The 26,475-nt window shown below is 35.6% G+C and overlaps 2 protein-coding genes and 1 long non-coding RNA gene across 6 annotated transcripts; 2 read left to right on the top strand and 1 right to left on the bottom strand.

The window, feature by feature from the left end:
• Positions 1-1,349: 1,349 nt before the first annotated feature.
• On the top strand, positions 1,350-9,354 carry LOC109173141 (putative inactive cadmium/zinc-transporting ATPase HMA3). Its single transcript, XM_019322408.1, has 10 exons — positions 1,350-1,649; positions 2,764-3,024; positions 4,558-4,655; positions 4,808-5,063; positions 5,556-5,693; positions 6,026-6,353; positions 6,436-6,638; positions 7,301-7,503; positions 7,784-8,294; positions 8,797-9,354. The coding sequence occupies exons 1-10, from the start codon at positions 1,439-1,441 to the stop codon at positions 9,126-9,128; spliced, it is 2,541 nt and encodes an 846-aa protein (XP_019177953.1). The 5' UTR covers positions 1,350-1,438; the 3' UTR covers positions 9,129-9,354.
• Positions 9,355-9,484: 130 nt separating this feature from the next.
• LOC109173142 lies at positions 9,485-18,608 on the bottom strand. Of its 4 annotated transcripts, XM_019322410.1 has the most exons (10): positions 18,390-18,581; positions 17,345-17,446; positions 17,168-17,220; positions 14,561-14,737; positions 14,339-14,444; positions 13,963-14,145; positions 13,246-13,408; positions 12,477-12,799; positions 11,935-12,024; positions 9,485-10,023 (listed from the first exon to the last, which is right to left on the bottom strand). In XM_019322410.1, exons 3-10 carry the CDS (start codon positions 17,180-17,182, stop codon positions 9,950-9,952), a joined length of 1,131 nt encoding a protein of 376 aa, XP_019177955.1. In that variant the 5' UTR covers positions 17,183-17,220; positions 17,345-17,446; positions 18,390-18,581; the 3' UTR covers positions 9,485-9,949. The 4 variants fall into 4 exon arrangements, with proteins under 4 accessions (XP_019177955.1, XP_019177957.1, XP_019177956.1 ...); XM_019322412.1 differs by lacking the exon at positions 17,345-17,446 and having other exon boundaries at positions 14,561-14,728; positions 17,168-17,315; positions 18,390-18,608; XM_019322411.1 differs by lacking the exon at positions 17,345-17,446 and having other exon boundaries at positions 9,485-10,020; positions 17,168-17,315; positions 18,390-18,608.
• LOC109173144 lies at positions 14,752-15,757 on the top strand. The gene is made up of 2 exons (XR_002052855.1): positions 14,752-15,059; positions 15,095-15,757. It is a non-coding gene; the product is annotated as an uncharacterized LOC109173144 (long non-coding RNA).
• Positions 18,609-26,475: the final 7,867 nt, after the last annotated feature.

Raw genomic sequence — 26,475 nt, forward strand, 5'->3', positions numbered from 1 at the left:
TCAAGTTCTTATTGTTGAAAAAAATAGCAAAAATGACATTGTAAGTAGCTCTTTTGTGGTACAAATATATGTCGGATTCACTTCCGATTTGGGTCGAGTCAAAGTGGATTCGGGTTCTTCGCAGTAAGAAGAAGAAATTGATATATTGTACGCTAAAAACGGATAATGGATGAATGAGAAATTAATTCTCAAAATAGACCCATTTGAGTCGGAAAATTGGCTGGGCTTGCAGACTATGTTTTGCCAAGTATTTAAGCAATGCACTATTGCCAAACACATACAAAAAAAATCATAAAAACATAAAGTAATTAATCCTCATCAGAAGGGGCTTGTGTTTCATCATTTAGTGAGGTGGAGTTGTTGTTCAAGTTTAAAGAACGTAATCACTCAAGATTTACACTGAATTGTGCAAATATAGTACACATCTTTTCAAGTTCTTCTCGTATCATCAACTTGTTTTTTCCTGATAATGCTATAGTATATGTGGTGGATGAGAAAGTGTAAACGGAGATGTGGAACCCCCGAGTGTCGAACTCAAGGATGGCAAATCGGAGTAAATAGCAGAGTGCAAGGCAATCACGTGTCACAATGCATCGACAAGAGTAAACTAGGTGCAAGATAAGAGTGGTATGGGAACACTGATGTAGGCATAGAAAGCAAAGGAGTAAATGAAACAAACAAATATGTAAAACGGGAATTTGGATGGAAAGGATTCGTGATCATGCATTCATTATATTGGTCTCAAGTAGACAAGAGATGGTGCAAGGCAAAACTAACCTAAAGGAGAACTATGGCACCAACACTAAATCATGTAGGACTTAGTCTCTCAATTCCTAACCGGGTCAGCCCGTTAGCCTGTTTATTTATTTTTGAATTTATATTGTTAAAATTTTTAAATTTTTGTATTGCTTAGAAATCAAACCCTAAACCTTTTAAGTTAACAACTAACACTATTTTCAACCACCCATATTAAACTTTTTAAACAAATACCACATACACATACATACATATATAATACAGCTATACTTTTAACATCTACCAAATTTAATTCAAAATAATCAAACTACCGATAAACATTTTGAATTAAATCAGAAGAGGCAAAATAGAACTGACTAGTGACTACATACACATCCCTAAATTAATTATATGTGTTTCTCTAATACTATATTCATCCAATAGAATCTAGCTTGTTTTAAATAATGTTATTGGTGATAAGTATTAGTAATTTTAATATTCATTAGTTTTGTATAGAGATGGAGGCCGGCAAGCTCCAGGCCAGAGCAGGAGTTATTATTATTATTATGATCTCGGTCTGAAGTCAACGCAACGTCGGCTGTAATTTAATCCCGCCCAGTTTGACTGTGGTGGCGTCGTTCCATTTCTTCCGATCCGCCCATCTCTCTCTCTCTCTCTGAGGTATAGAGGGATCAGAGAAATAATGGTGACAAGTGAAAGAATTGCAGGAAACAATAATAATCTGACAAAGACCACCCACTTTGATGCTTTGGGAATTTGCTGTTCGTCTGAGGCTTCATTGATAGAGAAGATTGTGAAGCCTCTTGAGGGAGTGGTAGAGGTTTCCGTCGTCATCCCAACCAAAACCGTTGTCGTCGTCCATCATTCTCTCCTCATCTCCGAGCAACAGATTGGTATTTCTTATTACTTGCTCCTTTTCGTTTCATGTTATGTGTCTGATTAATGGGTCGGCTTGGCTAAAGTTATTTTTAATTTAAATTTTTATAATGTTAAGTTTAATATTAGTATATTTAAAATTTATGAGTTAATGTCATATGTGGTCGTCTGAGTACAGTGATTCTGTCACACGTTTAGTTTTAAACTTTAGATTAAGTTAATCACACACTGTACTCCTCCAACTTTAAGATTTTAACCACCCGTGGTTCTTTCAAAAGTATTAATGTATGGACAAACCGTCATTTTAAAAGGACCACGACTGATTAAATTTTGAAAGTTGAAGGACCACAACTAGTTAAAATTTGATAATTGAAAGATTATGCATGAGTGTTTAACTTAAAAGTTGAAAAACCACATGTGATTAACTTGAAAGTTTATGACGTACTAAATATGAAAAAATAACTATACTTGGAGGATTCAGATGTCATTAACACTAAAATTTATATATTTGAAAACTGGGGCGCGATCTAGTGAGAACAGCTGCCTAGGAGAGAACTGAGACTCATCCCCCGCACGCCACGTGTCCTTTGGTGCATGTAAATGTGTTATATATGCAAGTAGTTGGTGCACCTTTGCAAGTACAAAGTGCAAGTAAAATCACTTACAAGCGCACCTACTTTCACCTACAAGTGCATGTAATTTTGCCTTGTTAACATTCATTGATCTGGTGCACCTACTTTCACCTACAAGTGCACCTACTTTCACCTAAGTGCACCTACTTATAACTATAGGTGCACCTAGTTGTAACTATAGGTGCACCTAGATCTGGACACGTGACGCGCGCTGGATGATTCTCAGTTCTCTTCTGGGCGGGCAGTTCTCACCTGAACGCTATCCTTTGAAAACTACATTAAAAGTAATATTAAACACAATAAATTAAATTTAAAAATACTAAAGAAAAAATTAGCAAATAAAAAATAATTGATTTTTATCAATAAATAGTAAACATGACAGGTAAAATGAGACAAATTAAATGAAGTATTTCATTGCTAATAATATTGTATTATATTGACTGATGGAGTTTACATACACTACATAATAATCCTGTTTTTATTGGTGATTGATGAGCAGAGAGGGCAATCAATAAAGGAGGGTTTGAGGCAAGTGTGAGAGTGAATGGAGTGAAGAATAATAATGCAGAAAAGTGGCCAAGTCCCCATTCAATATGCTGTGGAGTTTTACTATTGCTCTCATTGCTAACATATGTTTATGAACCCTTGAAATGGCTGGCGGTTGGAGCTGCCGCAGTGGGCAGCATACCCATCTTCCTAAGGGCCCTTAAATCACTGCTCAATCTAACTCTTGATATAAACATTCTTATGTTAATTGCAGGTAAGTTCCGATTTTTAACTTTTGATGAGTTGAGACCGTCTCAGGGTTCCTTAGTCGTGAAACGAGGTTAATTGGTCGAGATGGAAATGTAATATTTATGCGAAAAATATAATACTTTTAAATCAAAACGTAAAAGAATATTACACATTTCCTAACCTCATTTGTTAAGGTATTTGTGAGTTTTTAGGTTGTCAAATAGGAGAGAAGAGACAGTGAAGTGTGAAAAAAAAAAAAAAAAAAAAAAAAGTCTGACAATGAAAGAAAAAGAAAATATAAAGGATTTTTACCTGCCCAGCTAGCGCGTGGTGTGCAAGCACCTAGTTGGGCGCTTCTTTGCACCTCACGCGGCACGTGCATTTAGGAGCATTTTTATTTATTTTTTTTGTGGAGCCCACTGTAGAGAAAAAAATCCACTATCTCCGCCAACAACCCCAAATCTTCTCTCTCCTCACTCTCTCTCTCATCCACGTACATGTGTATTAAAATCTGCCAAAAAAAAAAAAAAAAAAAACACCTAAAATCTACTATTGTGAATGTTACAAGTAACAAACACTTTATTCATAGTTAGTATTATATTTTCAGTATAAATATTACATTTTCATCTTGACCCGATCCGTCTTACGGATAAGAATCAGTGAGACAGTCTCAGACAAGTTTTTGCCTTAACTTTTTACATGAATTATTAATTAATTTCATTTATATATATGGTCCTTCATTATAGCCTCCATCCTCTTACCCCAAATACTGTCCACTAAACCATTGAGCTAAGCCCGTGCGGGTTATAACCTCCATCCTCAATTTTATATGTTATTGACTCACTACAATTTTTACAATACAAGGATTACAAGTATATCTACTAGTGCACGCAATTGGTCACACTTTGCTTCTAAAACCACATTCTTAGCGCCTAATTATTTTAAGTCCTGGGAAAATATAAACTTACAATTTCCATGTGATTTGTTTGGTGAATGGTGAAAGGACAAAATGATCGAGATGGTAGTAGAGACCACACATTGTATTTAACTAGCTAATTATATACCAAATTAAGCCTTTTTATTGTGTATATTTAATCAAGGAAAATGCTTCATACATTATAATTACCATTCTATATTAACCACTCCCGATTTTAAAAAGGAAAACTATTTTTTTTCATGAATTACTGGTGAATTAATAGAAATGAGTAATTGTAGGAGTTTCTAGCATGTGGTCTATTAATCAATTACAACGCAAGTACTTTAAAGATAAAAAATAATACCTTAAAAGCATTTTTCACTAACCTTTTTATTGAAAAAAATTATATTATGAAATTTACGTTTTTTGTGCAAAGGTAAATCGATTTGGCAATAATGGAAGTTGTGGATGTGCTCATTATTCTTTAACTTGCATATGAAAATAATTTTTTTCAATTAAGAAGAAAATTAAAAAAGAATAATGAAGTGTAGAATGTTGAACATGTTATCTTGTATGTCCACCATATTCTTCAAGAATCTAATTAACATCAATGGATTTTTATTGTTTTTTAAATGTATCCAGTTATAGGATCAATTGCTCTACAAGACTACTGGGAAGCTGCTACAATTGCTTTCCTTTTCACCATTGCAGAATGGCTAGAATCCAGGGCAACTCACCAGGTTTTCCCAACTCCCTTATGCGAAACCTGATAAAAATCACTCAACTGTGCTATAATGCACATGAGCTAAATCACACTAAAAACTGAATCCAATCAATTAGCTGGTCTAACCCATGGTTTTATAAACTCGTATATATCTTCGCGGTCTTGTAGGCTGTGGCTGTTCTTTCATCACTAGTTGATGTTGTCCCTCAAAGGGCTGTGTTAGCTGAAACTGGTGAAGAACTAAATGCTGATAAAGTGGAACTGAACACCCTTCTTTCTGTCAAGACTGGAGAAATGGTACCAATTGATGGAATTGTTGTTGATGGGGAATGCGAAGTAGATGAAAAAACTTTGACTGGTGAACCCTTTCCTGTTGCAAAGCAGAAGGACTCAACTGTTTGGGCTGGCACAATCAATCTTAATGGTAACTTAATTGGAATCTCCTTCATCCTTTCCTTCCTTAGTTTTAGCCTTGGTGCTTTCAACTTCTTGCTGACACAACCAGCTTGGTTGGCGTGGGTGACCGTGCACTCTCATCTCTTAAGAGATGTCGGAAGTTCAAACCCCCTCTTGTACGAAAAAAACAATAAAATCAACACTTTGCAACTTTATTGGACCGACTCAAGACACCCCATGGTCTAACCAAAAAACGTGCCTCCTATAGTTAACTTCTTGCGGCCGACTCAAGACACCCCATGGTCAACCAAAAAACGTGCTTCCTATAGTTAACTTCTTGCTGACAGTCGACTCAAACGTGCCTCCTATAGTTAACTTCTTGCTGACAGTTGACTTAGGACACCTCGTGATCTAACCAAAAAACATGCCTCAGTCGACTCGGGACACCTCGTGGTCTAACAAAAAAACGTGCCTCCTATAGTTAACTTCTTGCTGATAGTTTTTGATCATATTTCTTCAGGGTACATCAACATCAAGACTACTGCTGTAGCAAAGGATTGTGTTGTGGCAAGAATGGCAAAGCTTGTAGAAGATGCCCAAAACAATAAATCTAAAACCCAAAGATACATAGACAAGATTGCCAAGTACTACACACCAGGTAATTAGCACAGGTTGGCTATTGTTATACATTGGAAATTGTTAAGGGAATTAAGAAAAAAAGAAGATAAATGACAACAGAAAGTAGACAATATAATGCCATATATGTTTCTTTTGCCATCTTTTCTGTCCTAACCAGTGTTGTAAAAATTGGCCCTGCCTAAACGCCGACTAGACTGCAGAACAGCTTCATTTTTATTCTTAAGTTTCTAGACCTGTGACGCGATCCCAGATATCCCTGCCCGTAACAATGTGCCACTGCACCTTCATTATATTGTTAGAAAAATCCCAAGAACATTTCAATATGTTAACTTGTTGTACATTATATTGCAGTTATAGTGGCTATTTCAGCTTGTTTGGCAATAGTTCCTGCTTCACTGAGACTTGAGAATCGAAACGAATGGTACCGATTAGCTTTGGTTACCTTGGTGACTGCCTGTCCCTGTGCACTTGTGCTATCCACTCCCATTGCCATGTTCTGTGCACTTTCAAAGGCGGCGACTTTAGGTCTTTTGTTTAAAGGGGCAGAATACCTTGAAACTCTTGCTAAGATAAAGGTCATGGCTTTTGACAAGACAGGGACAGTAACAAGGGGCCAATTTACAGTGACACGGTTCAAGACTTTTATGGATGGTGTAAGCCACAATACATTGCTTTACTGGTATGTAATGCCTTCAAGTAATTGGTGAAAAAAGAGATGATTTTTAACATTTTTTCAGATGCACAATTTATGGTTTTTTCAGGGTTTCAAGCATTGAGAGTAAGTCTAGTCATCCAATGGCTACTGCTGTGATAGACTATGCATATTCACATTCAGTTGAGGCCATGGCAGAGAGAGTGGAGCAATTTCAAAATTTTCCTGGAGAGGGAATTTATGGAAGAATAGATGGGAGGGAAATCTACATTGGAAACAAGAAAATATCTTCAAGAGCAGGATGCACTACAGGTAGGTGAAAGGAAGCTTTACCTTTTCTGCAACAACAATCAAGACAATATGTGGTTAATTAGGATCAATCGCTTACCACTACACCAAAAGCGCACAATTTTGTTTCATTATATAGCCACTGCGACACATTTTCGAGAGCCAGGGTGTAGTCAGGGTGCGTAGCCACTGCCACACATTTTCGAGAGCCAGGGTGTTGGGCATGGTCCTTCACCGGCCTCTGCTCAACAATCCTTCAGGGTGTTGGGCTTGGCCCCCACACATTTTCAAGAGCCAAGGCGCTGGACTTTGCCCTTCACCGGCCTCTGCCCAACAATTCCTTCACCGGCCTTGAACCTGTGACCTACCACTTGTTATGATCAAGCTTTACCACTCTGCCAAAAGCTATAGCTCGTAGCGAATGCACAACTTTATATCCTTATACCTACACACATTTTTGGGAGCCAAGGTGCTGAACTTAGCCCTTTACTTTACGACCTCCGTCCAATAATCCCCTAGTCACCAATTGCTGGACTTGCCCTTTACCGGCCTCCGCCCAACATATAAATCATTTAGTTTCTATGTGTTGGAAGAAACCCATATAAAATGTTTTTGTAATTCATTTTGTTGGTAAATATTGTTGGACAATATTAACTACATATTTTAATTTATACCTATGAACTTAGTTCCAGAGCTTTGTGAAGACACTATAGAAGGCAAGTCCATGAGTTATGTGTTTGTGGGATCATCTCCTGCTGGATGCTTTAGCCTGTCTGATGTTTGCCGAGGAGGTGTACGAGAAGCCCTTGAAGAGCTCAACTCAATGGGCATCCAAACTGTAATGCTCACAGGAGACTCCTACACAGCTGCAAATCATGCACAAGATCAGGTAAGTTAAGCCTATACTAGCTTCTAAATCAAATATGGTTAATAATGTTATGATGCAGATTTAAGGCATTATTATTTCACAATGGCCCAGTTTGGTAAGCTACTCAAAATAAATTTTTCGATCAGCTTTTTGAGAAAGTCATTTTGCATGTAACCAGCTAGCAATTAACAGTTAATTTACCAAACACTTTTCTACAATCTGCTAATGTTATCAACTTGTCAAACCATTTACCCAATCAGCTAACAGCTATTTACCAAATACCCCCAATATATATGTGCAGTTAGGTGGTGCATTTGGGGCTTTTCATGCAGAACTCCTCCCGGAAGAAAAGGCGAGATACATCAGAGGCTTTCAGAAAGAAGCAGCAACAGCGATGATAGGGGACGGTGTGAATGATGCTCCTGCATTAGCCACAGCTGATATTGGCATCTCGATGGGTGTTTCTGGATCCGCGCTTGCCATGGAAACCGGCCATATCATCCTCATGACCAACGATGTTGGGAGGATACCAATAGCCCTTCGACTTGCAAGACGGGCTGGAAGGAAAATCATTGAGAACATGGTTTTGTCCATCACTATGAAGGCTGGTGTATTGGCATTGGCTGTTGCAGGTTATCCCCTTGTCTGGGCTGCCGTGGTTTCTGATGTTGGATCCTGCTTGATTGTAATCTTTAACAGTATGCTGCTTCTTCAAGGATCGAGATCATCCACATCTGGACCTCTAAACTCCTGCAAATCATCTCATTCTTGCCAGCAGCCCTGCTGCCCTAGTACAGATTTGCAGAACACATGTAAGTCTTCAATCTTCTGCATGCTTATATATATAGGCCGGATAGGAACACCCTCAAAATTAAACATGTCATCCTTCCCTGCCATCACATTTTCGAGAGGCAAGGTGCTGGACTTGCCCCTTCACTGGCCTCCGCCCAAGCTACCAATTGCTGGACTTGGCCCTTTACTGGTCTTAACTACACAGTTTTTGCTGTTGTTGGGACTTGAACGGGCTCTAATACCACTTGTTAAGATCAAACGCTTACCACTATGTCAAAAGTTATAGCTAGTAGCAAAGACACAACTTTATTTCCTGACTGCCATCACATTTTCGAGAGGCAGGGTGCTGGACTTGCCCTTCACCGGCCTCCGCCCAACAATTCCCTAGCCACCAATTGCTGGACTTAACCCTTTACCGGCCTCTGCCAACCCCTTATGGGTGTGACCATGTAGGCACAACCTCAAATTAAAGATGTCAATCTTGTAATCCTCACCACTCAACTTATGGATGTGGCCATGTAGGTGACAACAGCATTTGTGAAAGCACTACTTCAGATTTGGAAGAGCCATTGTTGACATCACAGAATCATTGCCATGCCAACCATTCCACAAATCACTGCAACAGCCTTAACAAAGATGATAACAAAGGAACAAAACCATGTTGTGAATCTCAACGAATCGATCAGGTGTGCAGTCCAGAATTTATTACTACTACAGGTAATGTGGAGTGTGCTGCTATTGATGATGCATGCAGCAAGGCGCGACAAGTTGGTTGCTGCCAGAGCTTTAGGAAAGAATGTTGTTCTAAAAGCAGTAAATTTGGAGGAAGCTTATCAGAAATTGTTATTGAATAAACCAAAACAATTTGTGATTTCAAAGAGCTACAAAATGAAGAAATGTGAGACTGTTGAACTTGAGCTTAATTAATTACACCCTGAAACTGGTAGACATGGTTATGTATGTATGTAGGAGTATTGTAATGACTGTATGTATGTTATTGATTGTACTGGTACTCAGAAATGAAAATATATATTGTCCATTAGTTTGCCATCATTGGGCTTGGGAAATGGGAATTCAAAATTGTTTATATCAACCTTTTCTTTTCTTGCAAAGCCTCAACGAAAAAGAAAATTAGCAGAAAGGAAATTTCCAAAAATGCGATAAAAATGAAGTAAAAATTTCATAGTACCTGAGAGGGTTTCACATCCCATAAACCAAATAAGCACATATAACATTTCAAGAACTTAGATAATGTTACATAGAATAAATTTGTTTTTTTTTTTTTTTACATCAAAATGTACCTGTAATCTACGAGTTTAGAAAAAGAAATAATTGAATCAAAGTGCTACACCATGACATCAACATAGGATATGCCAGATCTCATCGAGCACGAGAACTTCAGTATTGCAATAATCTAACATCGAGCGAGCAGAATAAAGCATTGCAGGATGAAGATTTGAATCCATACCCTAGAGTGTGGCGTAATTTGGAAGATAATTAAGCTAAAACACTAATACCTGCCTTGAAACTTGAAAGCTACAATGTCCAAATAGTTAAACTAAGTCTGGGACCGTAAAACTGGGTAAGCAATCTTCTTTATGCACCTCGTGTGTCTGTAACCATTGTATTGCGCTGCCATTATTCTTACACTGCAGAATTTGTAGGACAAATTTGGCTAGGGATTTTCCTCGTCCGATTGAGTTCCTGTTGCCTCTTGGCTGGGGATGGAATCAACGAAGAACTCGTCTACTACAACAAAGACAAACAAATATAACAATACCAATTAGCTGAAATTTCACGCAATGAGCCACTAGTTTTGGTCACTTGATCAATTGAACTACAACTTGTGAGGGAGGGCTAATGCTATTTTTGGATGGGCACAAAGTCGGAGGGGAAACAAAATAAAGAGAAAAGAGTGCCCATCTTATACCCTTTCGCCAAGTACCTTGTGGTTTGATGGCATCAGTGCATCACTGTTGTTGAAAACTAAAGAGTTAGGTTTATCTATAGGGTTGTGTCTGTTTATGAATAGGTGTCAGTTATGGGTAGTTACTTACAGTTATGTATTTGTGTATATATATGTACTGTGTTTCTGTATTAGAAACAGAGAATACAAATATAATTTCAGTCTTATATTCATTTCCTAGTCTTGATTCTTCATATTGCTTCCGCCTAACTGGCGGGTGGTATTATTCTCCACCCGCCAGGCCATTCCATCTTCCAAATTCAACATGGTATCAGAGCCTACTTTCCTAGGGTATTTCAAACATCAAAATTGTATTTTTCCTTGTGATGTATTCTCCGGTGAAAATTCCAGATTGTTGTTTTGCCCTTGGACCTTTTGGTGAAGTTTGAAGGCTTTTTGGGTTGGTTGCCAAACCTCTTTTCGGGGTGTTTTTGGTATAACCGTATTTGTTTCTTTATATTCGGTATACCATACTTAGTCCCTAGGGTTTTCATGTTTGGCACCTTGTTTATTTCCCGAAGCTTATTTTGTTATTCACTTATCCTATAAGAGGTATAAACAACAATCATGTGGTTTTCTCGGTATTCATACAACAATCTATGGGCTCTACTACATCCCCTTTGCTGCTCATGATTTGGTTGCTCTGCCATTCTTGATGGAGATTGTTGATTGGCAAAGCCTAGAATGCTTATGTTGCTGTGAGGGTGTTCGTGTTAATCTTCGCCCTTGGTGACTTCATTCCCAAGCTTGTTTGTGACAAGCTTCGCCCTGGTGCCTTCATTCCCAAGGGTTGTTTATAGCATTGTTCCTCCGAAGCCATCCAACACTGTTATTCTCTAGCTGCTTTTAATCTTCATTTGTAATGTAGAGTGTATGTTTTAATCCAAGCTTGGAACTTCTAGATGTTCCAGCTTGAGGGGGAGTGTTGAAAACTAAAGAGTTAGGTTTATCTATAGGGTTGTGTCTGTTTATGAATAGGTGTCAGTTATGGGTAGTTATGGGTAGTTACTTACAGTTATGTATTTGTGTATATATATGTACTGTGTTTCTGTATTAGAAACAGAGAATACAAATATAATTTCAGTCTTATATTCATTTCCTAGTCTTGATTCTTCATATTGCTTCCGCCTAACTGGCGGGTGTATTATTCTCCACCCGCCAGGCCATTCCATCTTCCAAATTCAACAACTGTTACCCTTCCAAACGTAAGGTCACAGGCGTTGGTATATTATGTGGAACAATTACTATAGATAGGTTAGATCGTAGTCATAAAACTAACCCGCCCCTACATAAGCTTTTATTCCTCTCTTCCTCTCAACATGCACATCACCTCCATTTCTCAATCCTCTCATTTTTTTCTTCTCATACAAACACAAAATTTCTCTCCATTTTCAGTTCCCTCCCATTTTCTTTCCTCTCACATTCTACCCATCCAAACATGCATAAATTCAGACCTTGTTGCTAATCTTTTTAATGAAGAGTTTGGCAGGATACATGCTTGTGGGTAGTGCATAATGAATGGTCAACTATCTTCAAGAATAGTTGATGTTATTTTTGGAGAAACAAGTAGCAAAGGCAAGCATTCAATTTTCAAACAGAGACACTAGATTTCTTAACAAAAACGTGTCAAATTGTTTTGTACATACATTATGTTGTTTAATACAAATCATATGCAAGAATGGAACAGCTCTCACCTAAGTCATCTTGCTCTGGAGAGTCAAGTAGAATATCTGAATCAGAAGGCAAAAAGGGTGAGCCAGTGTCATTTCCAAGAGCTCCTAGATCTGCAAGTAGTATCAGGTAACAATTAACACTGATTAGAACGGTTTAAACAGGATCACTACCAGCCATTTAAAACCTTTAAAAAGCCACTAATCATCATAGATATGTCCTTGAGAAGGGCAGAACATTAAAATGGTTGTGGTTATTGTTACTCTACCACTAATCATCATAGATATGTCCACCACAGTCATCACTATTACTATAATGGTTGCTGCTGTTATTGTTACTCTACCAAATTCTGTCTATTATCAAAGGACTGAGAAAGATATGCAGTTAGCAACAAATTAAAATGTTTTAAGAAGATACACCATATTCCAAAGTGAAATAAGGCATTGCTATACTACCATATAATAATTAAAAAAGAATGCTCATCACTATAAGCACCACTGCACCATATCTTGCTTATAAATGACCATGACAATGTGTGGTATCTTTATGGATTCTCCTAAGTTACCTCCCAAGTTTGGTAGATCTGCTGTTAGGTCTGAAAGACTGAAATTCCAAGGAATTTGAGACAAGGATCTGAGAAAATCTCTAGAATTTCCATCTCCATTATCAGTAGGAAGCTGTAATCCTACTGAGCTAGCATCAGATGCAAATGCTGTATCAAGGGCAGATGTATCTACTCCCATCCCAGATATCTCTGCTGCAGTAAAGGGGAAATGACCACTGGAGGCCACTTGGATGGGGCTTACAGGCATATCTGGCATTGATGAAATGGCATTACTTGGTGGAGCAGCTGCTGATACATCTGATGCACTGGTTTCAATCACCATACTGCAATAAAGAATGAATGTATAGAAGAACATCATTTGCCAGACCTGTAAATCCTGTAATATAAGTGTTCTAATGCAATAGCAAGAAAAGTCCCCCCTAAAAAAAAAAGATAGTATAATAAAACTAGGTAGGTTTGGAGATATGTTTAATTTCAAAAGACGAACCAACAACTATCTTGTTTTTCAGACTCAAATTTAACGTGATGAGTAGATGGTTACAAGTAATGAAAGTGTAGATGCTCAAGAAAAGAAAATAGATGGTTACTGGTTAGAACCTGCACATCTTGAGCATTGTGCCAGTATCCAGCAAGGCAAATCAGACAACACGACACTAAAGAAGATATAGCAGAAGAAAACAGGACCAATGGATCAATTATGGTTGTTTTTTTTGTGGGTTTCGTGATGAACTCAGAATCAAAGAAGACCTGAAGAACAATGTATTCTTACTCATTTCCAGAATTCATCCGCATTGGATGGAAGTTGCTTGGCGCAGGAACGCCATTGACCACATGGCAGCTTGATATACCCATTGAATCTACATGAGGAGGTTGACCTGTAGCTGGAACTGGAGGTTGTTGCAGGACAGGATATCCCATGGGTAAATTGTTGACTGCACTGAAAATAAAAGTCACTGAATAACAGAAGAGACAGCAACCCATGCTTCACAAGTATGTAATATGTAGTATGAACTTTGCGTGACAGTAACAATTTTTTTTTTGTATGGCATTATCATCCCCCATTGTATTCTTGGAAGTGATGAAGTCATCCAATATAAGGGTAAAGGAAAGGAGGAAGTAAAGGGGGAAACTAATGTCAGCCTAACATTGACCTCTCCAATGAGACTGCCATTTCAACCCCCAGTGAAGGTTATTATATCTCCATGACTCCATTCAAGTCCAACAGTCCAGTATATATTTTAAGATGTGAGATAGAAATGCAGAAATGCTTGTGCATTAAAATACATCAAATTCAATTATCAATAGAACATCTACAAGCACATGTCACCAAAATACTACAAGTAATATAAAACAAAAACACTTTTTCGCCAAAAACAAAATAAGAAAAAATTGATTTGGGTAAGATAGAGTTCCAGAAGATTTGTCTTTGATGTTCAAGTACACAGTTACACTGATCATTTAGAAGATAATAATGACTTAAGTTTACCTGGCATGGTATTAATCCCATTTTGCAATGGAGCTAATGGAACCTTAGGGGTTACTGGATATTTCATTAGATGATACTGATTCTCAAGCAAGTGATTGAACAATATGATTTGTTTCTTCAGTTTCAATCTTATGTAGTAGGCTCGAAAAAAATCAGCATTTTCTTCTTCCAACTTTTGCCAAACTGTACATAGAAGTAAAATATATTATGAAAACTACAAATGAAAAGCCCAACATGAAAATTATCTGATCACCTAAAGTGATCACATGATAACAGTATGGTGATAAGACAGCAGAAATAAAAGTATTGCAGCCGAGGCATAGCACATTGACAGCCAACCATGAACAACTTCTTTACCTAGCAAAATGATACTTACCTAGAGTTGTAAATCCAGGGTCTATCTTTGCACGGCTGACAAGTGTTTTCACTACTTCATCTCTATTCATATACAACTGCAAACATCTCTCAATCAAGTTTTGAACCTACACCAACAACAATTGTCATAGAAAGTCATATATAAAAGTTCACATAAGCTGTGGAATTGCAAAAAATAATGGAAAGGAAGGTAGAGGGAATCTAAAGGAGTGTTCTATCTTACAAGCTCAATATCTTCATGTGAAACTTTCCTGTTTCCGTTGCCAGTTGCAGAAACTGATCCTGAATCTGCAACAGGATTCTCTGTTTTATTGTTCAGTTGGTCATTTTGGGAATCATGTGAGACTGAGACCTGCGTTGAAGGTTGTTTCTCTTGTGTTTTATGTGAGTCCTGCAAGTTCTTAACACAATGTTTCGACATGTAAAGTAGTTAAATTGGAAAACAGAATGTCTCCACACCAATTATTTGAAAACAAGGCCGGAAATATGGTTTCTAGCCAAAATTTAAAATCTACTTCACTAAGCACAATATTCAAGTATATATAATCAAATGTATTTAAAGCAAACTATTTCCATGTAATTTCAAATATTTGAAGATAAGTTTCATAATACATATATATAGGGGAAAGATCTGGTGTGGCTACTGCTTCCTGTGCGGTCATGTGGCTTTGCACCACTATGTATGCACAAATGCACTACCATGTGTTCATAAATGCACCCGGGTGCTGAGTGGTGCATTTGAAAATGCACGTGGTAGTGCATTTCTGAACACTTGGTGGTGCATTTGTACATACATAGTGGTGCAAAGCCGCACGACCACACGGGAAGTAGTAGCCGCATAAGAACCAACTTCTATATATATAAATTGGTTCATATGCAACGCTGGTCTCCCCTACGGTTGTGCAGACATGTCAGAACCGTAGAATGAGCTCAGCTCAGACGGATGAAAATCAATACAGATGAGAAAAAATGCAAGGGCAAATTTTGTAATTTTGTCGACAATGTTTGTTTTGGTGGTGCACTTAAATGCTGATGAATGGTGCACTTATGAGTGGTCTGCAGTGCATTGCTTGATACTTTGTGGTGCACCACCAAAGTAGCTGAAAATCAATCAAAAGGGAAAAAATGCGATGGCATTTTTGTAATTTTGTGCACCATGTATATTTCGGTAGTGCACTAAGTACTGGTGTGTGATGCACTTATGAGTGCTCTGTGGTGCACTTATGAGTGAATTGTGGTGCACCACCAAAAAGGAAAAAGAACACGGTGAGTTCAAAAAAACCCGTCGAGTGGTGCAATACTAAGTACACCACAATTCGCTCATAAGTGCACAACATACCAGCACTTAGCGCACCACAAAACTACACTTGTATATTTCGGTAGTGCACTAAGTGCTCGTGTGTGGTGCACTTATGAGTGATCTGTAGTGCAGCACCAAAAAGGGAAAAAAAAAAAAAAAAAAAAAAACGCGGTGGGTTCAATAGACCCATTGAGTGGTGCAATATTAGGTGCACCACGTATCACTCATAAGTGCACCACACACTAGCACGTAATGCACCGCCGAAATATACATGTTACAGAAAATTACGAAATTGCCACCACATATTTTCTCCTCTTCATTGATTTCCATCCGTTTGATCTCAGCTCATCCTACAGCTCTAACATGTCCACACGATCGCATGGGAGAGCAGTGCCGCACCAGAGCATGGATATATATATATATATATATATATATATATATATATATATATATATATATATATATATATATATATATATATATATATATATATATATATATATATATATACACACACACACACACACAAATATATAGGATCAGGTGCGGTAATAGGTTCAGGTGAAGGATGGGGTAGCCAAAATCAACAGCCCAGATTGAAGAAAACTTTAAAAAAAAAAAAAAAGTACGGTGACATTATGGTAATTTTGCATAAGTTCAAAACTTAAGGTGCGTAAGTTTATAGTTTAAGGTGCCTAAATTTATAATTTAAGGTGCCTAAGTTTATAGTTTTAGGTGGCTAAGTTTAAAGTTTAAGATGATAAAGTTTTAAGGTTAAGGTACGTAGTTTTATAGCTTAAGGTGCGTATGTTTAAAACTTAAGGTGCATTACTTTTATAGTTTAAGGTTAATCAATTTAAAACTTAAGGTGCATAGTTTTATAGCTTAAAGTGCGTAGTTTTATAACTTCGTTTTTTTTTTTTTTATAATTTTTCTTAATTTGAGCCATTTTTTTTAGATCAACGGCTCAGATCTCACTCCACCTTTCACCTGAGTTATATATATATAAATTTAATTGGTTACTTTAGTGTTTAATTAAAAGTATGAGTATGTGGGGTCAGCCAATTTATGGCACCCAATGAATATCAGGGGAAAATAGCATGAGCCAAACCATACTAAAGGATTGAATCCAAACAATTAAATAGTCGAACTCATAGCCTTATAAACCCATATGTTTTCTCTTATTTTTCCAATGTGGGACTCTTAACACAATTTATTCTAAAACAAGTTTAAGAGGCTAATGAAAGTGATACCAATCATGTTTTTGTTCTTGTAAAAAAACAAAAACAGAATATAAGCATAACCAAATGGCCCCTCAGCAAAGGACAAAGCAGACAATTACTTATGGACATAAAAAATAAAGGCAATACAAATATACAACTTTTGAATACGCATGTTGGAGAAGTTAGCATTAAGCATTATTGAGAAACATTAATTAAAGGATAAAAAATAAAAATAAAAATAAAAAATAAAAATAAAATAAAAATAAAATAAAAAACAGAAACTTTTTTGAAGTTTTGAGGTAACAACCTGTGAAGTCGTCATTTTAGCCAAGTGAAAGCACACTAAATATCTCCATGAATCTTCAATAATTCAGAGCAATAAGATGGAAGGAAGGTACTTGCTTTAAAAGGTCCGTGCTTCTAGTAAGACTGAAGACATTAAAAAGTACTTTAACCTGAAAGGAAAAATAAAAATTCCATGAATCTTCAATAATTCAGAGCAATAAGATGGAAGGAAGGTACTTGCTTTTAAAGGTAAAATGTCAGTGCTTCTAGTAAGACTGAAGACATTAAAAAGTACTTTAACCTGAAAGGAAAAATAAAAATTCCAACAAAGAGTAAGGTAGAGAGAATGCCCACAAATGGACATGCCCATTGTGCTGTTTTCCTGTTGCTGAAAACAGTCATAAACAGACTCCCCCAATAGCTTATACGTTGAAAAGGGATTTTGCTCTAAGTTAAGAGATTCCATGATGTCTATATATACCTGAGACTTTCTCCTGGATCAGGCACAAAACATAAAACACAGCAGAAAAAAACTGTAACCTTTCTACTCTTTCTCTTCCATCAAAAAGCTACTATAGGCAGTAAGTTCATTAAACAGGAAATCAGTTCATCTTTGTTATCAGCTTCAGACAAATTGATCAAAGAACAGAGAAGACGCAGCTTAAAGGGGGAATAATTATAGCCATCAAGGAAAGATTTATCAACTCCAACAAACAAACCAATAATTTTCAACTTCGGACACAAAATTCCTAACAGGTAACCTATAGAAAACCTCACATCACCATTGTCTGACATTGGATGTTAATGTCAACCATGTCACCCCCACAAAACTAATTTGAGACACACAACGAACTTGCACATCTTGCATTTCAAAAAGAATTATCCAAAACTTGAAGAAAAATGCTCAAAATTTTAATTTAAAACAACTATAAAATTTTTACAAGACAGGAAATGCATTTCTCATGTACATGTCCGCAATTCAGGATTAGTTGGACACGAATATTGCAGAGATGATACGTTCAGTTCACAGGATTCGAGTTACAATGAAATCATCCAAGTACAAGGCTAAATAACAGAATATAATCCATAACTGTAATTCTAAGCTCCATCTAAAAATAAACATCTGCATAAACCCTAATAGCATAATATCAGCAGGCGCCTCCAGCTTTTGAATTTAAAAAAAAAAAAAAAAAAAAAAAAAAAAAAAAAAAAAAACTCGTTAAAGATGATACAGAGATGCATACCTTTACTGACCAAAGAGCGAAGAGCAGCGAAGTCGGAAGGACAGAGTGGCGGCGAGGAGCTGCAGGTGTTAAGCAAACTCAGAAAAAAAGGAGTTAAAAGATGAATTAGGTGAAAACTGAAAAGGGAGATATAGAGAGAGAAAGGAAACAAAGAGAGAGAGAGAGAGAGAGAGAGAGAGAGAGATTTTGCTGCAAACTGCTAAAATGGGAACTGGGAAGTGGGAAGTAATGGGAACTTGAGTACAATTAAAGGATATTTTTGAGCTCCAACGACTAGTTTACATAACTAATTAGACAATTAGATTCATTTTTTAAATAGAAAAAAATATTTGCCGTATATACTTTTACGGGAGGAATTTGATGAATGATAGATTGTCAATATTTTATGAATATGGTGTGTTTGGTAAATAATGAATCGCATTAACTAATTATGACAAAAATTTTGAAAATAATAGTAGATTGTATTTGTTTAGTTCAAAAGACTACTATTTATTTAACTTTATATAATTATTTATATTGTTACTAAATTTATATTTATATGATAATTAAAAAATATTTTAATCTAAAATTTATATATTCTATATCTCTAATTTATTTGCAGCATAAATGCACAGATTTCTCTTGGAATTATCAGTATGTTCCATCACCTCCACAACAACAACAATAATAATAATAGGGTAATTCTATTTACACCACCTATTTTACTATTTGCACCACCTACTTAGTAGGTCAAATAGCTTTATAGGTGGTGTAAATGCCAGCATTAAATATGGTCAAAGATTTTTATTTATTTATTTTAATTAAAAAAAAAAAAAAAAAAAAAAACAACTCCATCTAGTCACCTTCTCCGGTGAGAAGGCAGCCCAGTGGGTTGCCTTCTCACCGGAGAAGGCAACCCAATGGGTTATTTTAAAAAAAAAAAAAAGATCTGTCACCTTCTCCGGTGAGAAGGCGATGGACTGCCTTCTCACCGGAGAAGGCAAATGGGTTGTCTTCTCCGGCGAGAAGGCAACCCACTGGGCTGCCTTCTCACCGGAGAAGGCAGCCCAGTTGCCTTCTCCGGTGAGAAGGCAGTCCGTCGCCTTCTCACCGGAGAAGGCGATGGTGTGTTCTTCGTTTTTTTTTTTTTTTTTTTTTTAAGAATTAAATTTTGAACTCATAAATGCAGTTTTAATAGGGTGGTGCAAATAGCATTTTGACCACCCATTAGGCTATTTGCACCACTCATATATTTATTACAATTTACCACCTTTTTACATTTTCAATGATACTTTATACCATATTTGGTCAAAGGGGGTGCAAATAGCAACACCCTAATAATATTTAAAATTAAATTATTATAAATTTGTATCTGAAATATAAAATATTTTAATAATCTAGAATAAAATCTTATATGAGGGAAATGAAGGTTGGTAGCGTCCAATTACATCTATTTTCTTTCTTTCTTTCTTTCTTTTTTTTTTTGTATATTATACTATAAGAATTGTATTAGAAAAAATCATCATTATAGTTATATTTTTTGTTATATATTCTCTTATTATAATCATACACCATATATTTTTTTATTTTTTAATTATAATGTTTATTAAGCCAAGGTAAAAGCATTATCATTGGACATGGGAAGCTATTGGGAGGCACCAACAAAAGTAACCAAACTTTAATCCTTCCTTGTCTTAGCAAATTATTATCGGCGGTTTATCGGGAGCTACTCAAAGCGGGCAACCCCATTGACGGACCTACTCAAGGGAAAGACGTGGAATGGTCCGAGCACGTACTATCAAATGGCATTTGATGACTTAAAGGCCGCGATAAGTTAAGATCTCGTCCTCGACTTAAAGGCCGCGTTAAGTCAAGACTCATGTGAGAACACAAAATTATGGTCTAATCTAAACTCTCTATTTGGCAAGATTTAATGGCTAGGATTTAATATATAATTAGGAAGCTGTTTAATTTATTTAAGACGATGGGTGTATTTGGGTAATTGTGTGCATTATTTTCTTGCATGATGAGTTCCCTCAAGCTTTATGCAACGTGTTTTTAGGAGATATATCAAAGATTTTTAGGCATTTCCTTTAACTTTATTGTCGTTGTTTTCTAACTGGGGTTGTCGTTGTTGGTCATGAGTTTTAGCCATGGCGTCAAGTCAATTTTTTACAATTTTTTTTTGTGTAGTTGTGCACTGTGGTGAGAGTAGTTGTGCAATGTTGCGGTAGTAATTGTGCATTCCTATGTTATGTGTGGGTATTACGTAAAGAGGTACGACTTTATGCTTTGAGGGTCAGTGTTGAGGGTTGAGAGTTGAGGGTTTTGGGTTTAGGGGTTTTAGGTGTGCAAACACGAAATGCTATACACAAATATGCAAGTTTACATTATGTGGGTTAGTGTTGTGCATTGGTCGTAGTATGGGTGTGCATTATCTGGTTACTGGTTACTTATTGAGCGTCGATGGATTATGTTGTCATTTGTTCATCGGCCATGAGGACGTAGAGTCGAGAGTTAGCAACGTAGAACACTAGGAAGCTTAGAGAGACTAAGTGCGTTCGAATATGATAGTGGAGGAAGCTTCATTATTTTGTTACGTGTTTACGCTATCGTCCAGACCAAATTGCCCTTTGGAGCACTTTTCCTTATTAAACAATGCCTTAATCGGCGCTTATTAGATGATTAGAAAGATTTGATCACATTCGTGCATTGTTTAAATTTAATAACTCATATTAGACCACCGTTCTCACTTGGGGCATGGTCCTCATGGGTTAGCAAGAGTTTGTGTTATTTACTTGCTTCTAATTGTGGTTTAATAACAGTTTGATAGAGCAAAAGATCTATTGACACAACATGCCAAATTTAAGAAAGGATTTAAATTTGATCATGTATGGGATATTCTTAAAGACTTAGAGAAATTTAGAGCTACCTCAAGCAGAGAACCAAGTATTAGAAGTCAAAAGTGAAATTCTGACATTGAAGAATCAAAGTCACAAGCCAATAAGTCAATAAACTCACCATCTTTTTGTGTTAATTTTAACAATGATTTCAAAACTCAAGGTTTGAGCAATGAACATCGTACTAAGCGTATGAAGGAAGGGAAAAAAAAAAAAAAGAATTAACAAACTGAAGAATGTCATCAATTTTTTGCAAAAGTCACAGCACAAAATGAAAAGATCGAAGTAATGTTCCAACAAAGTCAAGCTCTAATCCATAAAATTTATGAGCTTCAATTGTTAAAAGTTCAAACTGAAGCAAAGAGAGTCAATGTGACAGAATTTCAAGAAGAGTGCAAAATCATGAGCATAGATGTAGATTCTATTAGTGATCCAATAAGGAATGAGTAGATCAAAAATGCACAACTAAGAATTAATGCAGAGGGAGCTAATTGTCAACCATTTGGAGGAGTAGAATCAAGTAGACAGTTTAACCAATATTTTGATAATTTGAGAGGTAATAGGGGTGACCTTGGAGATTTTTGAATTTAAGTATGTTTAAAGTAATTTTGGATATACCAGGACTATGTGGTCTAATGGTATCCAGGTTAGACTTCCATTTGGAAGATTATGAGTTCAAGCCTCGGTGGAGGCATTATTGGTTCTTTGTGTTTTAGTAGGTTGAGAAAGTATATGAACAGATACTACAATGTAATAGAGCCAGTAATTTTCAAAAAAAAAAAAGTAATTTTGGATATAATATATCATTTTAATTTTGTTAAAATTATGTTTTATTTAGTTTTGTTTTTAATTAATTTATATTCAATAGTAGTTTTGTTTTAATTGTCTTGATGAGATCTTTCAAATGATATAATTTATGTTTAATAATATAAAAGTTATATATAAGTATTTAACAAAATATATAAATACATAAAAACAAAATAAATGATACAAAAGGAATTAACAAAAAAAAAATAGGGACATAACAAAAACATTAAAAAAAAAAAAATTAAAAATAGCGTAGTGAACAGTATTGTGTCATATTTGGCGCATCACTGTTCACGATCGGCAAAAATTTGTCGTTTTGTCGTCCACATTGGAGACGGAATTTGGCATTTCATTTGTCATTTTGTCAATTTGTAACGCCCTTTAGAGAGGGTATTAGAAGAGCTATAAAGTTAAAATTCAATCCTACTTTAATAATGGCGGGGTAAAGGGCAAAGCCCGTTTTGGTAGTTCTACACGTCTACACGAAATGTCATACAAAAGTTCATAAGATAACATTATTCCATAGCATAATACTAGTTTGACTTAAACATAATTGTAACTCTATTTATTAAAAAAAATATTCCGTAATAATGAAAAGAAATACATCTTCAAACATAACATTTTCATTTCAAAGTAACTCATAATATCACAAAATGCCATACAAAAGTTCATAAAATAAAATTACTCCACATACTCTTTTCTATTGTTGAAATTTCAAAGTTTACACAATTCTACATTGATGTAAGATTTTAATGTCAAACTTATTGTATCATCTCCTCTAAGTCAAATGATTAGGTTTGACTTGGTGCTTAATTTGCACGAAGAAAAAATGGTTGGTATCAACTTATTCCTTTTAGGAAAAACTAGTATTTGTCCCGTGCGATGCACGAAAAATATGTTATAAAAATATACTCTATATGAGGTTTATTCATATATAAAATTTTTGTTATTTAATAATTATTATGTGTGAATTCCTATGATAAAATTATGAACGACATAAATATATTTACAATTAAAATAATATTTAAGGTGGGTGATTACTACAAATCTTAAACTATATTAAAAATTTAGAACATAGTATTTAATATTACAAATTTTTAAGAACTTAGTAAACTACAATAGTAATTGAATTATAATTTTAGAGTCACCACGGATCAAAATTTTTAGACCTTTGAGATTTCTAACTCTAGATGTAGCAACATACAATTGACCTTTAAAGACCAAAATCACAATCTTAGTTCGAACATTGATTTTTTCTTCCAAATACTATCGAATTAAGTGTGTAATCAATAAAAGATAGAGAACTAATAATTCGAGAATATAATCTTAATGTTACTAAGCCTACTTCACGTCAATTAAGTTGGATAGTATCCGATGAATCCACGAATAACGCATCTTTGTCTCCGTAGTCCTCAATATGCACATCAACAATCTTAAATATTAGGTCGCCTAGCTATGCCATATATTAATTTCAAACTTATGAACTTTGGGGTTGCATGCAATAAAAAGTATATTTTATGTGGTCTAATGGTACCCGGGTTGGACTTCCATTTGGAAGATTATGAGTTTGAGCCTTAGTGGAGGCGTTATTGGTTCTTTGGTTCTTTGTGTTTCAGTAGGTTGAGAAAGTATATGAACAGATAAAAATACAATTATGTGGATCATCGTTCACACAATAATTTGCCAGTAGAAATTGAAATATAAATAAATATATATAATTATTATTATTATTATTGTTATTGTTATTATAATTAACAATATTATTATGGTCTTGTGAAAATTAAATGTTGATTATCATCATTTAATTTTCACAAGACCATATGACTTTATTATATATAGGATGTTAGTTTTATCATAAATAATATTGTATTTTATAATAAATATTATAAGTTATACATTAATAATTTGATTGAGAAAATTTCAATTTTGGTCCACTGACTATTGCACTTGTGTTAATTGCAACACTTGACTTTCAAAAACGTTAATTTAGTACCTTGACTATGCAATTTCTATCAATTTTGGTCGCGCCGGCCAAATTGCCGGCCAATTGTGACCGGAAAGTTTAAACTTATTAAATAAAAGGGGGCAAAAACATCATTTCAGGATTTTAAGTTTTTTTTTTTTTTTAAATTAAAAATTTGCAAAAGTGTTCACCTTCCTCTTCAACTTGAATTCAGCATGCCCCGACATTCTTTCTCCATCGTCTGGAACTGGAATTCACCTTCGTCTCCAACTGGCGTCGCCAAGCTCTTTCTCCATCGCTTCATCCATTTCTCCATCGTCTGGAACTGGAATTCACCTTCGTCTCCAACTGGCGTCGCCGAGCTCTTTCTCCATCGCTTCATCCATTTCTCCATCGTCGGCGGCTTCATACGTGCTTCAGTAACAGAGATTACGTCTGCGTCATCGGCGGCCGGCTTCACGCGTGCTTCAACAACAAATTTGGGAAGCCAATTGTTGACCAAATCCGACACCGACAAGCTCCTCTGCACCATCGACAAGCCATAGACGCCGTGGTTCTGTATGCCCGAGAATCTTCGAGAAGGCCGGCATAAAATCAGACACCGGCAAGCTCCTATGCACCATCGGTTTCACCAAAACCGTGTTCATACTGGTCGCCACATTCACGCTAGACAAGTTCGGTCGCCGGCAGTTGTTCCTAACCAGCGTCGGCGGGATGGTCGCCACACTGACGCTCCTAGGAACGACGTTGACCGTCATCGACCACTCCGTAGGTGGGTCCTTCTTCCTTTACGCGTCTATCGTCGCCGTGGGATGGGTGTTCTTCTTCACGCTAATGCCGGAGACTCCGGGAAGAACGCTGGAGGAGACGAAGGCGTTGTTTGGGAGATTTTTTAGGTGGCGGTTGAGGCAGAGGAGACGGAGGCGTTGTTTGGTCAAATTGGCTTTCCCAAATTGGAAGGAACATGAAAAGACGATTTTACCCTTTCTAATTAGGTTCCAATTTTGACTTAAAGATTTTCCGGTTACAATTGGCCGGCAATTTGGCCGGCGTGACCAAAATTGATAGAAATTGCATAGTCAAGGTACTAAATTAACGTTTTTGAAAGTCAAGTGTTGCAATTAACACAAGTGCAATAGTCAATGGACCAAAATTGAAATTTTCTCTAATTTGATTTTAACACTCAGCGTTGGAGTTTATTAACTCAAATCCTAACATATCTGCATAAATAAGAATGTAGAAATAAAATAATGAGAGTATTATTTTACATAGAGACTTGTAAAGGTAAGACAGTAAGTTTTTGGATTAAGTTTGAGAGTATTATTTTACATAGAGACTTGTAAAGGTATAACAGTAAGTTTTTGGATTAAGTTAAAAGTCAACTTCATTATTATTTGAGTTAATACCCAAAATCGTCCACGACTATAGTGATTTTTCTCAATTTCGTCCTAAACGACTTTGGTGACCTAATATCGTCTCAGATTTTTGTATTTCGCTCAATTTAGTCCTCCATTTGTTATTCCGTCAAATTGGTGTTAAATTAAGGGACAATTCAGTAATGTCAATATTTATCTCTCTTTACTTTCAACTTGTGAAGTGCGAAATTCCTCTTTCTTGTACGAATTACACCCAGATTTACTCCCGGACCTGCAAATTAAATTTTATATTCGCAGTTTTAGGAGTAATTCGTAAAATAAAAAGGGATTTCGCAGTTCACATGTCTATGAGTAAAGAGATGCCAATATTAAAATTACTGAATTGTCTATTTATTTTACACCAAATGGACAGAATAACAAATGAGGGACTAAATTGAGCAAAAACACAAAAATCTGAGACTAAATTAAGCGAAACACAAAAGTCTGGGAGGATATTAGGTCACCAAAGTTGTTTAGGACGAAATTGAGAAAAACCACTATAGTCGAGGACGATTTTGGGTATTAACTCATTATTATTTTATAGTTGTACACGGATTAAGTTAAAGTCAACTTCATTATCATTTTATAGTTGTATGTGTACATTGAACTTTTGAGAGTACATTTTATATTTATAGAATATATTACATTGGAATACACACACATTAAAAATAATACTATAAATATATAAGTTATTTTAAAATTATTATGATTAGTTTATTTTAAAAAAAAAATCTCTAATAATCAAAATCAATTTAAAACATTAATAAATATCAATTAAATATATTAATCATATTTATAATATTATGAAAAAATTATAATTATATAAGATTTATGATACAATCATATATAGACACATTAAAAATAATACTATAAATATATAAATTAATTTAAATTTATTATGATTAGATTTTGGAAGAATATTCTAAGTAATCAAAATAAGTTTTAAATGTCAGTAAATATCAATTTAATAAAATATTTTTAAAAAAAATAATTTAATAAATACATTAATTAATCATAGGGCA

The sequence above is a fragment of the Ipomoea nil genome, unplaced genomic scaffold (genome assembly GCF_001879475.1).
Source record: "Ipomoea nil cultivar Tokyo-kokei standard unplaced genomic scaffold, Asagao_1.1 scaffold0465, whole genome shotgun sequence".
NCBI lineage: Eukaryota > Viridiplantae > Streptophyta > Magnoliopsida > Solanales > Convolvulaceae > Ipomoea > Ipomoea nil.

Coding starts and splice junctions, on each gene's coding strand:
- LOC109173141 (XM_019322408.1), top strand. CDS start 1,439: ATGGTGACAAGTGAAAGAATTGCAGGAAACAATAATAATCTGACAAAG. Junction 4,656..4,807: donor AATCCAGGGCAACTCACCAG/GTTTTCCCAACT, acceptor GCGGTCTTGTAG/GCTGTGGCTGTTCTTTCATC. Junction 8,295..8,796: donor TACAGATTTGCAGAACACAT/GTAAGTCTTCAA, acceptor GTGGCCATGTAG/GTGACAACAGCATTTGTGAA.
- LOC109173142 (XM_019322409.1), bottom strand. Junction 13,409..13,962: donor TGGGATTAATACCATGCCAG/GTAAACTTAAGT, acceptor TTTTCAGTGCAG/TCAACAATTTACCCATGGGA. Junction 10,024..11,934: donor TCCAGAGCAAGATGACTTAG/GTGAGAGCTGTT, acceptor TCTTTGTTGTAG/TAGACGAGTTCTTCGTTGAT.